We start from the raw sequence: 16203 nt of genomic DNA on the forward strand, positions 1-16203 counted from the left end.
TGTGAGCAGCTGATGATATAGGGCAAAGAAGAAGAGAGAGAGAGCGTCAGAACAGCTCAAACAGGAGAGTAGCTTTCATCAAGGCGAGGGACTTTTGATCATTTTTTGGCTGTGGCAAATGAGTTTCTTTTGAAGCTAAGACAGAAATTAAGAAAGATTTGGTGGCAGCAGTAATTCAGATGGTTAAAGGTCTCCCAGCATCTTGCTTAGTTTGGCTTCTAGTTTTGCCCATAGTACAGATGTGACAGATAATTGAGACTTCAGCTTCAACATTCTGAGATTGCTTCCGAAGATGAAATGATATTCCTTCTCTTTTATCTGTTTATTTATTGCCACCCTGTTTTATTAAGTGCGAAGAATTCATAGCACCAGCCATAACAACTGTAACAACTTATTTCCTGTATCTCTGTGTCTCTTGTCCTTGTTTAACTAGTGTGTATATATATTTTCTTTTCACCCTTCCCCCCAATTGTATTATTTTTCTAGGTGGTAAGTTGGAATGTAGCTTGGAATGCAATTTAACCATCATTCTCTGTCACCCGACTGTAATTCAGCTCTTCTGTCTGTTTGCATGTAGCAGGATTTTACTAAATAAACCCTTTCTTCCTTTCTTTAGAATATTTGCATACCACTTACCTTTTAGTGCTTTTGAAATAAACCCGAAGTGGCTCATGCTACGTATAATATGCATGCCAACCGCATGAGATGTCATGTAGATTCTTCCACAATCGAGTAGGGTACTTACCTGTTTGAAAAATTAGCTGCAGTTCCCAGCTCTGCTGTGAGTTTCTTTTGTAGTGCAAGACCCTTGAAGTCTTGAAATCTTCTTATGATCCCCAATTTATCAGAACCTGTACCCGCTTGTTACTTCTATTGTTGTAAATCAAACTTGTCACAGATGCCCCATGCTGATACATGGTAAATCATTCAGGTATCTGCCACAGAGGGTCTGTGTGGCAGTACCTTTAATTGGGTTGAGAACTTGGCCTGCGTAGTCTCTCTCTAACTCTTGTCCTTTTGGAAATGAATTCCCTGTTCCTGCATTAACCACGGTGAACCTTTTTGCCAGCAGCAATATTAAGTATGGTTAAGGCTAGCCAGGGCCCTTTCTCTGTCTGATCCATGGTGTTGTGGGCGTTTCTGCCGTGTGGCATACGGTTCTCCATCACTGGAGAGTGTGTATGGCGATTGCAATCACATGGGCCACCTGCAGGGACATTTCCCATCCAGGTGTTGCAGGTCCTACTGACTGGGTGCTGAGTAGATGGGAAAGGTCCATGCAGGTGGCTTGGTTCCGTAAGAGCAGTTATTGTCCTCTCCTGTTCTTGGCAGTTTGGGGGGCATGGGCCCCCGTACCCCTGATTGTGTGAGTGAAGAAGGTCCAACTATATATCAAGACTTGAAACCAGCTTGTAAACCTAATTTGAAATCCTTGTTAAGTGAGAAGCTTGGTTCACCTGTTAATGAACATTAATGGATGAACACACCTTTAAAACAAGACTGAAGAATTTGTTCAGGGAGAGGAAGAATGTTATCCCATGAGCTGATCTTTCACTGTGGTGAAGGGTATTTCTGCACCAGTTCGAAGATAATAAACCCTATAAAATTAACTTTAAAAGCTTATTTCCCCCCTCCAATTTGGCATTTTTCTTTGTGCAAAGACAAGTTCTTCCTTTTAAAAAAAAAAACACTTATTTTCTGTTCACTTGATCGGTTTCAAAACGTTGCTCTGGCAAAATGATTCCAGCTTTTCTTTATAACGTGAGCCCTTAATGTTCTTGGAATGCAACCCACTGCCCTAAAGTGCTTTGAGAGCTGGGGCTGAAAAGCCTGTGCAATTGCTAAGATTCATCGTCACCCATTATCTTTGTAGGAGTTGCGGGCCCACTGGTTTTTTTTCTTCCTTTCCTCTGTAGGATGGCTTGTTCCTGCCCGTTTCTGTTTTATAGTTGCATCAACCAGACACACTTAAAAAGAATGTCTCTAACCCCCTGATTTCTGCTCACTAGTTTGCTTTTTAACCTAAGGGGTGGGGAGAGAGAGAGAGTGCATTAGAATTTTTACTGTATCCTTTACAAAAAAAAAATCCCTTAGCATCTCTCTCTTTTCTGTTAATTTGCATTAATATTTCTGTGTCGCTTATCTTTCAGAACATTGGCAAAAAGATGTCCTGCCAAGAATTCATTGCCAACCTTCAGGGAATGAACGAAGGCCAAGATTTCCCAAGGGAACTCTTGAAGGTGAGGCACTAAATTATTTTCTCTTGTCGGAATGCAACCTTAACTCTAACGCTGCCAGTCAGCAGCGAGAACGATCGCTCCCAAATTGACCAAGCTGCCTGTCGGTTTTTCGTGCTTCTTTTTGCTGCTTCTGGTGGAGAGTAATTGTTTCTTGACGGTAGGGTGGCTCCCTCTCCCCTTCCTCATGGCAGTCCTCCAACTCCCCGTTCTGTTCTGGAGAAGCATTTTCTGGGGCATTTTGGACTGAGTGGGGAGGCAGAGAAGCCATGACCCACAGAGGGAAATCTTTCTGACAGCAGCCGTTTTCAGCGGGATCCAAGCGTTTTGCATTGTGGATGGTGACATCATTTTATATTTTAGAATTGTGGTATTCAGGGCTTTTTTTCTGGGGAAAGAGGTGGTGGAACGCAGTGGGTTGCCCTTGGAGAAAATGGTCACATGGCTGGTGGCCCCGCCCCCTGATCTCCAGACAGAGGGGAGTTGAGATTGCCCTCCGCTGGAGGGCAATCTCAACTCCCCTCTGTCTGGAGATCAGGGGGCGGGGCCACCAGCCATGTGACCATTTTCAAGAGATTCCGGAACTCCGTCCCCCCGTGTTCCAGCTGAAAAAAAAGCCCTGGTGGTATTGATTTGTTTTCCTTTTCCACATTTATACCCTGCTTTTCTCCCCAGCGGGGACTCAAGGCAGCAAAAGGAACATTTGTCTTTCGATTTTTCCTGCCTTTTGACACATTTGTACTTTGTTGTCCTCTCCTCCATTTTATCCTCACAGTCCCAGCCCGATGAGGGGTAGCTTAGACTGGGAACATGCGACTGGGCCAAAGTCACCTCGCGGGTTTCCTTGGCAGTGTGGGAATTTGAGCCGAGGTTTCTGGGGCCCTAGTTCGAAATCCTTACCCCTACGCCACGCCGCACTGGTAGTGCTACTCCTCTTGGTTCAGAGCCTCTCAGACCATGTACCAGATACGACAGTGTGCTGTGAGATGGGCTGAAGCATGTCTTAAACTATTCGCCCACTGCAATGTGTGTGTCAGCCATTCTGTTTCCATGGGAGATGGGAAGCATTGATCCCCCTTGCCAGTAATTGGGCAGTGGCAGCAGTGCACTGAAGGGGAGGGAGTTAGGACGCGTAGGCATTCCTTGATGCTACCTGCACTGCTGCTGTCGAGGACTCTCAAGTGGTGCCAGTGCCCAAGAACCACAGTACCATCCCTGAACGCCAACTTGACCCGCTTTGGCTCCTGCCTTCTTGATCGGGGCTGTGCTCATGGTCTCCCACTCCGGTGAAGGGGACCGTGTGCGCAGCATCGGCAACTGGGTGCAGCCACTTGTGTGCATGACTCCCAGGCGACTGGGGAGCGTGCTTGCAGTGGCTTGCCTTTGCACATGGGCTGCACTGCAGCGGATCCAGTGCCTTGCACAGTGTGAGAAGGCAGAAAGCCAGCCAGGCTTTGGACTGGACACGTCGAGCCGGCTGCGGAACTGAGCATTTATGGTTTCCCAGAGAGCTTGAGAAGGAAGGTGCCTTTGTGTTTTTACATTTGAATGGAAAATATAATTTAACATCAGGGCATGCTGTATGGTATATTACTGCTTTTCTCCTCTTGCGTGCCCCGTGTATGTGTATTCGCTTAATTTGCGCTAGCGGCCGAATGTGAATAGGTTCTGAAGTCTAGAGTTTGTATTGCCGAGTGTTTGCCTATTGTCAGCAGTAATAGGAACATGCCTCATTTCTTTTGTCTGGTTTCCTGTGCAGGAAGCGCTAGTTGTTAGTGTGGTTGTTTGGCAGTAGACAAAGTATAAAAAATACGGCATCTTGTTGCAATGAAAATCCCAAACCCTGTTGCCTCAGCAAAAGGAATATTTGTGTTTTGATTTTTTTTCTGCCTTTTGAAACATTTGTCCTTAATGAAATGCAAGACACAAACAGAATTAAAAGGGTTATAAAGGACCTTCCGTTTGTCCTCTAAAATGGGTCCTGAAGATGGTGTGAAAATCCAATACAATTCTGTTTGTGAAACTCGGTAGGGCTGGGACAGTAGCAAGCTGGGAGAACACTGGGGAGTTCCGCCTTTGCAGCCTGGAGCATTGTGGTGCATGGATGGGGCATCAACATATCTAATAAAATCTACTGTAACCCTGTTCAGAGCCAGTATTCCCCAGAGCAGTGGTTTCCCAACTTTCACTTTGAATGAATCCTTTCCACCTTGACTTATCTGCAGAGCTCATTTTGAGGTGGAACGCGCAGGAACGCAGTTCCGGTAGTTCCCCAAAGAGGTCACATGTCAGGTGGCCCCGCCCACCTGACTCTCAGCCATTTTGGGCCCGTTTCAGCCTGGATTGGGGCCGAAATGGCCCAGATTGGGCCTCTGACGGGTGGTGGATCACTCTCCCACTCAACAGCAGCCCGATCCTGACCATTTTGGGCCCCTTTTTGGCCATTTCCAGCCCCTTTTTGCCATTTTGGGCCCAATTTCGGCCCTGAATGGCCAGGATTGGGTCCAAAACAGCCAGGATAGGTGATGTCAGGGGGCGTGGCATATGCTAATGAATGATGCTAATGAGTTCCTCCAGCTCTTTTTCTATGAAATGACCCCTGCTTATCTGCCAAGGAATTCCTGTGAGTCAGTGCAGTTTCTGGGGCATGCTCTACGGCAGGGATTTCAGTTTTTTTTATTGACCTCGAGAGAACCCTTTTCTTGTGGTCTGCTGAGGACACCCCACTCCCCCAGGCATGCACTCATGTTCACACAGGGCGTTTGCCTGGCCTGTTGTTCCTCGTGGAGGCACTGTGTAAACTATGGGGAATGTGCCCTTGAGACATCATTAACATTCCTTGGCCCAGTTCAGACATGGTGCCAAACCACGGTTTTATTTGAACCGTGTTTCGATTGCTAACCCAGGACTTAACTCACAAATGATCTCGCAAGTCTTTGACAAATGCTGGCTTGTTGCCTTTGTTCCAACAAGGCTTCTCTGTAGCTGGATGTGTGCACGGGCGAGATTTCTCAGCATGCATAAATTGCACAAGACCATAACTGCGACTAACTGAGATTTAATAAAGTTTTCTTCCCAGGGACACGGGACCTGAGCGGATTTAAATCGTCATGTGATTCAAAAAGACTGCAATGCGAGGAGGGCAAAATGCCCCCTATTCCATCAGTCGAGTTGCATTGATGGAAGAGGCAAAAATTTCAATTTTGCCTCTTCCCTGGTTTATTAGTCCATGTCTGTCCCACAACCTGCGGAATAAACTTTTCTGGGATCATAAAGGACTATTAGGGGGAGGGAGATGTGGGAAAGGCCCTTGATTCTTGCATCCACAGATTTCTGGGTCGAACCCATTACTTACATGTTTCAAAAGGCTTTGCTTTTTGATGGTAGATAGACACACTGTGGTGCAGTTCAACTCTGTCACAGTCAGGGCTTTGTTTCAGGGGGAACGCGGGGGGACGGAGTTCCGGAGCCTCTTGAAAATGGTCACATGGCTGGTGGCCCCGTCCCCTGATCTCCAGACAGAGGGGAGTTGAGATTGCTGGAGCAGCATGGAGGGCAGTCTCAACTCCCCTCTGTCTGGAGATCAGGGGGCGGGGCCACCAGCCATGTGACCATTTTCTCCGAGGGCAACCCACTGAGTTCCACCACCTCTTTTCCCAGAAAAAAAGCCCTGGTCACAGAGTTAGTAAGGGTTTTGCTGCTGATTCCCACAGGAAGCTGTTCATTTCTACCCTTAATTGGTTCCTGGTATTGCTTCAGCTAAAAGCCTTTAAAAAGGTATTGGAACAGCCTAGAAATTATTTACCTTCCTAGGAATTTCATGGTTGAATCAGAGAAAATCTGCATTTATTCTGCATTCTTGTTTTGAATAGGGTTGCCAAGTCCCATTACCCTCCCGGCGCGAGGGGGGGGACGACACCTGGCACTTACCTTCTGCCTTCCACATGCGTGCATGCGTGCGTGCTCCTGGTGCTTGCGTGATGATGTCACTTCCAGGAAGTAATGTCATCATGCCGACTATGGGTATGCTCCCACACTTCGTGCGGGGCTAATTCTGGCCCGTTTGAAGCCAGAATTGGCCCCCCGCAAACTGTGGAAGCACGCCTGCAGCCGGTGCAACAATATCACTTAAGGAAGTGATGTCGTCACATCCCCCAGGAGCATGCGCGCGCTTTCTCAGGGTGCCTGCCAGTGGTGGGCAACCTCCAGGGAGGGCTTTCCACTTCCTACCGATCGCTGGCAGATTGGCAGACAAAGGTACAAACCCCCAGGAGTTTGCCCACTACTTGTAGGCACCTGGGAACCCTATTTCTGAATAATGCCAGCTAGAAGCTTATGAGGAAGGCATGAAGGTGACTGCCTCTTCCTGATGCTTGTCCCTAGCATCTAACATTCAGAGGTATACTGCCTCTGGATATGGAGGCTCTAGTTTGCTATAATGGCTCATAACCACTGATAGACCTCTCCTCTGTGAATGTGTCTAGTCTTTTTACAGAGCCACTTAAAAGCTTAGTGGCTGTGACCTCATCTTGCGTTAGCAAATTCGTTAAGTTTAGCATTAGGTAGAAAAGAGACATGCCTTTCGCCGCCTTGCTTCATTGTGGTTCTTGGTTTCTTGCCTGCTGGGGTTTCTGAGCGAAGAATGTCTCTTTCTACACATCCTGCATAATGTTTAGACCTCTTCCAAGTCACCCGTTCAATCATTTATTTCCAAATAAAAGAGTACAGGCATTTTGGCTTGGATCCTACGGCTTCTTTGCTTCCGTGCTTCTCTCTGCTGGTTGTGGAGGTGGACATGCACTGCGGAGCACACCTTCCTCTCCTGCTTTGTGCATCTGACTGTGCAAGGCCAATGTCTTTCAAGGAGCCAGAAGCATGAGATGCGTGTGCTGCGCAGTGGAAGATCTCCTCCATATCTAGGTGCACAGTTGGAAATAAGGTATAAGACCCATGTGCTTCCAATATGGAAAATGCTGATGTCCACCCGAAAGGGTAGATGCAAATGCAGTCTTCCTTAAGACACAAACTTTCCTTTCTCCATCTGGTTTTATAAAAGTTTTAAATCAGTCCAGAATAAGGTGGGTGGGGCTGAGAGAGCTCTGTGAGAGAGCTGTGACTGTCCCAAGGTCACCCAGCTGGCTTCAAGCGGAGGAGTGGGGAATCAAACCTGGCTCTCCAGATTAGAGTCCTGCCGCTCTTAATCACTACACCAAACATCCCCCTCCCCCAGTTTCCTAGCTTGGAGCCGCTTCTTGCTTGGCTTCAGGCCTGGATGGGGATGCAAGAACGTCTTCTAGTATGTTTTTCTTTTTAAAAGATACTGGCTCCGGTTGCTTGTGACAGAACCGGCTTCAGCCGACATTGACAAATCAGCTCGTTTCAAAGGCTGTCTCGGAGAGGTGCAGTGGAATGGCCTCAGACTCTCTAATTACAGGCTCTTATTGACTAGATCGATCTCCGCAGTGTGTTTAAGCTGCCCACTTAGTGTAATAAAGGAAGCTTCCTTTCCTTTCTCTCTCCCAGATTTATATCATTCTGCCAGCGGATTGTGTCTTTTTTTTTTTTTAACAAGGCGGTCTCAGGTCAGCTGCTCCTCAATGGATTGGCTAATATCCCCCAGCTGGAGTGAAGATTAAATGCCCCTCTAGGCTAGCCTCTCCTGCCATAGCATGGGTCCCCTCGGATTTTGGGTCTTGTGGCCTTTATTTTTTTTTTAACGTACCCTGACTGCTGAAACATGGGATGGGAAGGGCAGAAGCTGGAACCATCACTGTTTTGAATTACAATCTCTGTCTCTGTGAGCAGCTTGTGCTGGTGTTATTAATGGGCTAATCCTCAGCTGTGCCCCTTCCTACATGAAGGCACTCTTCCTCCGTTCTCATCTCCATGGCTTCGCAACTGCTGCAGTGTGGCGTTTTCCTAAACTATGCTCATGAGAATCCCTGTCCCATGTGGAAGAAATCTTTTTTTTAAAACCGTCACTGCATCTCTAGGAAACATGAGAGCAGTGGCATGGGGGGGAGTGTGCAACATAAGCTGGTATGGGGTAGTGTTTAGGGTGCCACAATGGGATCTGGAAGACCCAAATTTGATTCCCTGCTCTGCCACAGAAGCTCACTGGCTGACCTTGGACCAGCTTCTCTCTCTCAGCCTAATGTACCTCAAAGGATTATTGTAGTGATTAAGAGCGGCAGGACTCTAATCTGGAGAGCCAGGTTTGATTCAGGGTGATTGTCTTGAGGATAATAACAACACACTGGGAACTTCTGCTGTTATTTTTCTGGCAGAGGAAGGAAGCATGCTGCAAAGTTAACTTGGGAAGGTGGCTAGAACATGCCCTCTAAGCTGCTACCACATTTATGTGAACCCCCAGACTAGAAAAACCCCAGTCCCCCCCCCCCTCATAAATCAGATGCATAAACATCAGAACTAAAATATATTTGCTTCCCAAAGCCTGACACGTGAAGGTCAAAGCTCTTGAAGTGTGTCTGGCAATAATTTGTTGTCGCTGGGAAATAGATGTGTGTGTTGCTTTTCCTAAATTGCATTCTTCACGCCACTTAGGGAGGCGGCAGGGCGGCAGGTGTGTGCACCCATGCTTTCCCAAAGACATCTAGGAGGAGCCCCTCTCCAAGACGTTCTCTGCTCTCCTCCTTGAGCCTCTCTTTCCCCAAGCATCAATTTCCCCTTTTGGGAGTCATTCAATATTGGACAGGTCCACCAGATGGCGCACTGCCACTGTGGTAGCCTTGAATAATTGTTTTTGCGCTATCTTATCTCCTGGAGGGCCAGAGACACCCACCTGTAATTAATAATAAAGCAGGAAGCGTGGAATGGGTTTTATCTCTGAGTCACAGTTCCCTCCCTAGTCCCCCCCCCCCGGTACGGCAGGCTACATCTGAACCAAGCATCTAGCAAAATGTCTTTGGTAAAGTACCCCAAACCAAGGGGTTAGGCTGACAGCGGCCGAGCACCCTTCTGTTGTGATGATTGGCTGGTTAAGTGTAAAGTCTTCTTAAAGGGTTTCAAGCTAGAACTCCGGAAGGAGTTTTGTGAGGCGGACTGAGTCCCCTCCAAAAAGATAGGGAGGAGGGAGGGGACGAATCCATCCATCCCCTTATGCTCCAGGTGAGAACATCAGTGTTGGGTTTTGTGGTCCGGTGCGGCCGTGTGCAGAGAGGTCTAGTGCTGTCTTCCCTATGCTCTGAGGGGAAGTTCAGGGCAGAAATTACGGGTGTCGGCGGTCACGGCCCACCTTTCCAAACCTAGTTTCACACCCCGTACCCACAAGTCCAGAAAACTTTAAAATGGTGGTTTATCTACCCTGAAATTTAATTTAATTTTGTTTGGTTTTTTGCATTTCTAGCCTGCCGTCCCCTCAAGTGAGCTCAGGGCGGGTAACATTAATAATATTAGAATAACATAAAATACAATATAAAATCCATTATATTATACACGATATAAAAATTAAAACCAAATCCAGGCGAAGATGTATGATGTTAATAGACCTCATCAGGAGTTCATTGGAGTAGAGAGGGCAGGTTGCAACCGCTACCATTGGCCTGGTGAAACATCTCCATCTTACAGTCCCGGTGGAACTGTAACCAGTCCCGCAGTGCCCTAGTCTTGACGGAGAGGGAGTTCCACCAGGCTGGTGCCAGGACTGAAAAGGCCCTGGCCCTAGTTGAGGCTAGACCAGGGGTGGCCAAACTGCGGCTTGGAAGCCACATGTGGCTCTTCTAGACATATCTTGTGGCTCCCAGAGGTCTCTGAGCATCGCCGTGGCCATACAGTTTATTTTAGCAGAGGAGGGGGAAATAGGCAAGCTTGCAAGCCCCCTCCCCGAGGTTGTCAGGAGAAAAGAGAGAGTGGGAAAGGAGACCCCATCCCTTCCTGTGATGTCACTTTCACAGCACTCCCCCAAACCCGCCTCTTCCTCTGAAGTCACTTCAATGCTTACTGTCTTGCGGCTCTCGAACATCTGAGGTTTATTCTATGTGGCTCTTACATTAAGCAAGTTTGGCCACCTCTGGGCTAGACTTATGTCCTTGGGGCCGGGGACCACCAGAAGGTGTTGGTTGGCTGAATGAAGGGCCCTCTGGGAAACATATGGTGAGAGGCGGTCCCATAGATATTCTTAAGCATTGATTAATTAGAATGAGAAGAGGCTATAACTTGTTAGTACTTGATCAGACCAACAGACCTACCCTCCTCCCTTAAAAAAAAATGAAAATTAACTGCCTGGGTTAGTCTTCTGTTGCACCCAGAGAGCAAAAAGCATGCTCAGTTCTGAGCGGGCTGTTTTCTTCTTTTATTTTACATACAAATATTTTTCTATATGTGGGGGGAGTCCAAGGACATAGAAACCTACTCAGGTTTTTATTTTCTGCTCAGGTTTTTATTTTCCTAAGCTTTCAATGGCAGTTTTTGCACAATAGTTGTATGTTTTAGTTCTGTTTGATTCTGTGCACACTTGTCTTTTTGGTCAGGTATTGCTCCCATTGCTGTCAGCTTGGATCCTGCTGTTATTTTCAACGCTGATAAACTTTGTATTATTGTTGGTTGTACTGATTTTAATTTATTTTTATAGAAATGTTTTTAGCTACTTTGAGAACCTTATTGTGAGATGGGATATAATATCTTAAATATATGAATGGCTTTTGTATTAACCCATGGCTGAAAAGTCTGTTGCCTATTTTCTGTTTTTAAACCCACGTGGCTCTTTGTCAGGAGTGCCGAGATCTCTTTCTAGTTCACTGGTTCAAAATCATTGTCCGTTTATTAAGAATAAAATGGGCCTATGAATACCAAATGCACATATTCCTTTTTGATTTAAAAAAAAGTAAGGTTCACTTTCAGATACACCTTAACAAGATTTCTGAGATATCATCAGATCTCAGAAGCTAAGCAGGGTTGGCCTTGGTTAATAATTGGATGGGAGACCACTAAGAAAGACGAGGGTGGCTACGCAGAGGCAGGCAATGAGAAACCACCACTGTTGGGCTCTTGCCTTGAAAAACTCTCCAGGGCTCGCCGTAACTTGGATATTATTTGATGGCAATACGCACCCTTACATAAAGTGCTACTAGACTCAAATCTTGATCTTCTGCTGCAGATCAACCTGGATCCCAACTGATAAAAAAAAAGTGTGTGTGTGTGTGTGTGTGTGAGAGAGAGAGAGAGAGAGAGAGTCTGTATAAACCAGTATTAGTGTACCTATACTTATTATGCGGTATAAACATGTAACCGCATTCAATGCTCTTTAAAAAAGCTCTTTTTGACGTTACAATTCAATCTTTACGGTATCCAAATTTGGGCCCCCTGCCCAAATCTGAAACGGTGCTCCCCCTTTTCAGTCTTCCTCTATTCCTCAAGTCCAACCATCTTTAAGCTTCTCTGCCCTGATTTCTGTGCGCTCAAAATTAGATCATATTAGAATACAGAAGAACCTTCAGTGGTTTCAAGATGAGTACGGCTAGTTCTTCAGGAAGTTATCCCAAACCATATGTCACTAGTGGCAGATGCCTAGCAAGTTTATTGCGCATACGGTTATGGCAAAAAAAATCCCCACAGCTTAGAATATGTGTAGGTAGATGTGAATGCTCTATGCTCTCATAGCATTTAAAAAAACAAATCTAAACCCCATAGAGATAAGCATACGTTGCCTTTGCCTGTCTGAAGCCTCTGCTGACTTCATTGTTATTACTTGGGTTTACTGATGGCGTGCAAGTCAGCATGCACAAAAATGGTTAGTTAAGTCGAAGACGACCCGATGCAGAGTATCTGAGTATGATCAACTTCATTTGCATGTGATGAAAGGTGATGTACACAGATCTGGATGTGAGCCGCTCGCCTGCTTGTGCATATTGCTCTTTCTTGGAAAAACATTCATGTTTTCGATCACAGGGCATAAAGAAGGGATGGAAACACATAAAGAAACGCAGTCTGTGCACGTACTCTGTCCAGATGAGTTGTTTTGGATTCAGAATCGGAATCCAAAGATAACAGTATAATGCAACTAGTAATATACTTTGAATAATACATCGAGAGGAAAATAAATCTTATCAGAAACACAAGGCAGGGTGTGTGGTATGGTTCAGATGTTGCCTTTAAAGGGCCTTTCCCATGTTCAGTGCTCAGCCATGCTGTAGTCTTAAAATGTAGCCCAGCAGGGAAGGTTGCACACCGTTCTCGTTAAGATTGTTGTTGTCTTTGTGCTTTTGTATAGGCATGATGGAGGGAAAGGAGAGGAGCAGGAGTGGGGAAGCCGCTGTTCAAGAACAGGGATTTGTGGTCACTTTCCCATCTGCTCTCCTGGGGCTTGCTACTACTGTCGTGGGGGGGGGGGGTCACAACCCTGTCTGAAAGCAGCCAGCGTTGGTCAGGCAGTAAATATCTTTAGTTAAGCAACTGGGCATGTTCAGCAGACTTCCTTTACCCATACTCTGTCCTGCTAATCCCCCCCACCAGACTTCATTGTAAGATTTCAGCACAGATCTGCAACTAAGGCTAATCCAGGTTTCCTACTAAACTTGGGTTTTAAGGCAGGGTTTGGAGGTGGATAGCTAACTCTGGTTAAGCAAGGAACTGGATCAGCTTTAATTGCAACATTATTGCTAATTTGTCACTTCACCATGTTGCTGGTAGGAACAAGAAATTCCCTCCTGGAGAGAAGAAAGGAAATTTGTGATCTTGCTGCCTGTTCCTGGTTTCTTACTCCAGCTTTGGAAAAGGACATACGTTGTGTCTGCACTAGCCTCTGTGTCTGTAGAAAAGAAGCTGCGTGATTGTTTGAGAGCGGGAGGGGGAGATTGTAGGTGGCTTCAGAGGGCCAGATTTGTTTTTTATGTGTACATGCGCATCAATGGATTGTGTAGAGTGTACAACTGCAAACACCCAGACAATCACGGTGATTATTATTACGATGTTATCAGCGTACATGGTGTTTTACAACGTTACATAACCCCAAAGGACAGATATCTATGTCAAAAGTGTGTGTGTCCGTGTGTGTGCGTGTGCGTGTGTGCGCGCAATAAGTAAGAGGGAGGCAGGGAAGACAGCAGCATAACCAGGGGCAAATATGATCCTCTGCAGTGACGTATGTCACTTCAGTGTTCTGGAGATGGTTCTGGGAGTAAAAGGCGCACCAGGGGATCATGGGCAGAGTTGCCTCATCGGCAGACATAACCGCACCAAAGACTTAGTGCTTCAGGGGAACTTTCATTGTTTGTTCGCAGTGGATAAAGAGAAGGGAGGGGGAGCATCCGGGTTGCATGTCACTGCTGTTGCCCTTGACTGTGAGCTCTGAACGTTCTGCTGCTTTGGGAGGCTGCTTAGTGGGCTCGACAGTCCAGGGAGGACTCTCTCCAGACAGTGTGGGCGGAAACTGAGAGCAGCCAGCCAAGAATCTGCTGTTGTAATCAGGATTTATGCTCGGGTCTCCTCTCAGTGGAGGCCTTTTAGAGCCAATTTGTACTCAGTCTTTTAAACCCGGGGACCAAAAGCACTTGAGTTTCAGCGGCAGGATGCCCTCGCAGCACTGCTGATTGAATGGCGTGCATGTGTTTAAATGGGTCAGTACAAGTGTTAGGACTCGATCCGTTCCCAGTTGTCACTTCTGTGCACTTCAAAGCTCCAGAGAATCCCCATAAACTATTTGGTTCTCTGTGTGAAAGGTAAAGGTGGTCCCTTGTGCAAGCACCGAGTCATTCCTGACCCATGGGGGGACATCGCATCACAACGTTTTCTTGGCAGACTTTTTGTTACGGGGTGGTTTGCCATTGCCTTCCCCAGTCATGTACACTTTACCCCCAGGAAACTGGGTACTCATTCTACCGACCTCGGAAGGATGGAAGGCTGAGTCAACCTTGAGCCAGCTGCCTGAACCCAGCTTCCGCCAGGATCGAACTCAGGTCATGAGTAGAGCTTGGGCTGCAGTACTGCCCCTTACCACTCTGCGCCAAAGGGCTCCTAATGTTCTATGAGTAGCATCATTTTAATGCTTCCTCCCCCTTAATGTATCAAGAGTAGGGGTGTGCATAGGAAAAAAATTCAGTTGATTCGGTTCGGTAACACAACTGGGAAAAAAAATTCAGAATTAAGGGAATACCAAATTCATTCTCCAGTTCAGTTCGGTAATACAGAGCAAATTCAGTAAAATTCAACTACCGTTTCCCATGGGAAACTTGATCCAGAGGAGTTAGCCGTGTTAGTCTGTAGTAGCAAAATCGAAAAGAGTCCAGTAGCACCTTTAAGACTAACCAACTTTACTGTAGCATAAGCTTTTGAGAATCACAGTTCTCTTTGTCAGATGCATGGGAAACTCAATTCAGAAATTTCTGGTGGCCTGGGGGGGGGGGGGATGTGTCGTTTTTTAAACTAAATTTCATGAAATTTGCAGGGAACCTACTCCTAACTGACCTCTAATCACCCCCCCCCCCCAAGTTTTATACAGATTTGACCCTGGGAGGAAATTTTATGCTCCCCAAGGTACCCCCAGCCCCCTCCAATTTCCATTATTCTCTATGGAGAAAACTATAGGGGATATCCACAGGGCTAGGGGTGGCATTTTGTAAGCAAAATCCACTAAATTTGCTGTGAACCTACTTCTGACTGTCCTCTAAAGACTCCCCAAGTTTCAGAGATATTAGACTCTGAAGTCCAATTCTGTGGGCCCTTGAACAAGATGCCCCCAGACAGGGCTTTTTTTCTGGGAAAAGAGGTAATGGGACTCAGTGGGTTGCCCTCGGAGAAAATGGTCACATGGCCAGTGGCCCTGCCCCCTAATCTCCAGACAGAGGGGAGTTTAGATTGCCCTCTGCACAGCAGCGCAGAGGGCAAAATTAACTCCCCTCTGTCTGGAGATGAGGGGGCGGGGCCACCTGTCACGTGACCATTTTCAAGAGGTTCCGGAACTCCATTCCACTGTGTTCCTGCTGAAAAAAAGCCCTGCCCCCAGCTATTCTATTTGCTCCTATTGTGGGGAAAAAAACTGCAAGATGACTCCCACTGCAGAAACGCATGGACCGAGCACCCCAACAAGCACTGCCCCCTCTCCACAGAAAAATAACAAACAACAATTGAACATCAAACCAACTTCTATGCCAACAGAAAACAGAATCCAGCAAAAAGCCACCAACCAAACTTCTATAAAGAAAGAGCAAGTCCCGACAACGGGAAAACTGCCCTCCCTCACAAAGAACAACCAACAAAAATGTACAGCAACAAAAGAAAGCACCCACAACAGAGGAAAACAGCCCCCCCCCCTTTGAAGAAAAAATGAATTTAATAAAATTAACCGGAACTATAAAACAGAAAAGGGGAAATAGGGTTTACACAAAATTATGCCACATGTTCTTAAAACAGTGCTTTAAATGTTAGTTGCCTCCAGGCGTCATTTCGTAGAAAGAGAGCTGGAGGAACTCATTAGCATAACTCATTAGCATATGCCACGCCTCTTGCCATCACTGGAAGTGTGTCATTAGTATAACTGATTTGCATATGCCACACCCCCTGAAATCACCTATTCTGGCTGTTTTGGACCCAATCCTGGCCATTCAGGGTTGAAATTGGGCCCAAAATGGTAAAAGGGGGCTGAAAATGGCTGAAAGGGAGCCGGAAATGGTCAGGATCGGGCCGCTGCTGAGTGGGAGAGTGATCCACTACTCATCAGAGGCCTGATCTGGACTGTTTCAGCCCCAATCCAGGCCGAAACTGGTCCAAAATGGCCGAGTCAGGTGGGCGGGGCCACCTGACATGTGACCTCTTTGGGGAACTGCCGGAACTGCGTTCCTGTGCGTTCCCCCTTGAAATGAGCCCAGGTTGCCTCCACACAGAGGTTCTGCTCTGGTTGGCGGTGGGGATGGGTGGGTTGTACTACCTCCATTAATTTTCTCCCTAATCATCCTCTTTCCAGGTTTTCCACTACTTTGCCCTGATTTTTCCAAAATCTTGTCTGTCATCATCA

At 46.6% G+C, this 16203-nt stretch overlaps 1 protein-coding gene across 1 annotated transcript in view; it reads left to right on the plus strand.

Moving 5' to 3' along the window:
• The window catches only part of PSD3 (pleckstrin and Sec7 domain containing 3), a 180881-nt gene that overhangs the window by 53455 nt on the left and 111223 nt on the right, over positions 1–16203 (plus strand). Inside the window, exon 7 of the mRNA XM_054986834.1 lies at positions 2151–2240. Coding sequence (XP_054842809.1) covers positions 2151–2240 — 90 coding nt within the window. The remainder of the gene's footprint in view (positions 1–2150; positions 2241–16203) is intronic.

The sequence above is a fragment of the Eublepharis macularius genome, chromosome 8 (assembly GCF_028583425.1).
Source record: "Eublepharis macularius isolate TG4126 chromosome 8, MPM_Emac_v1.0, whole genome shotgun sequence".
Classification (NCBI taxonomy): domain Eukaryota; kingdom Metazoa; phylum Chordata; class Lepidosauria; order Squamata; family Eublepharidae; genus Eublepharis; species Eublepharis macularius.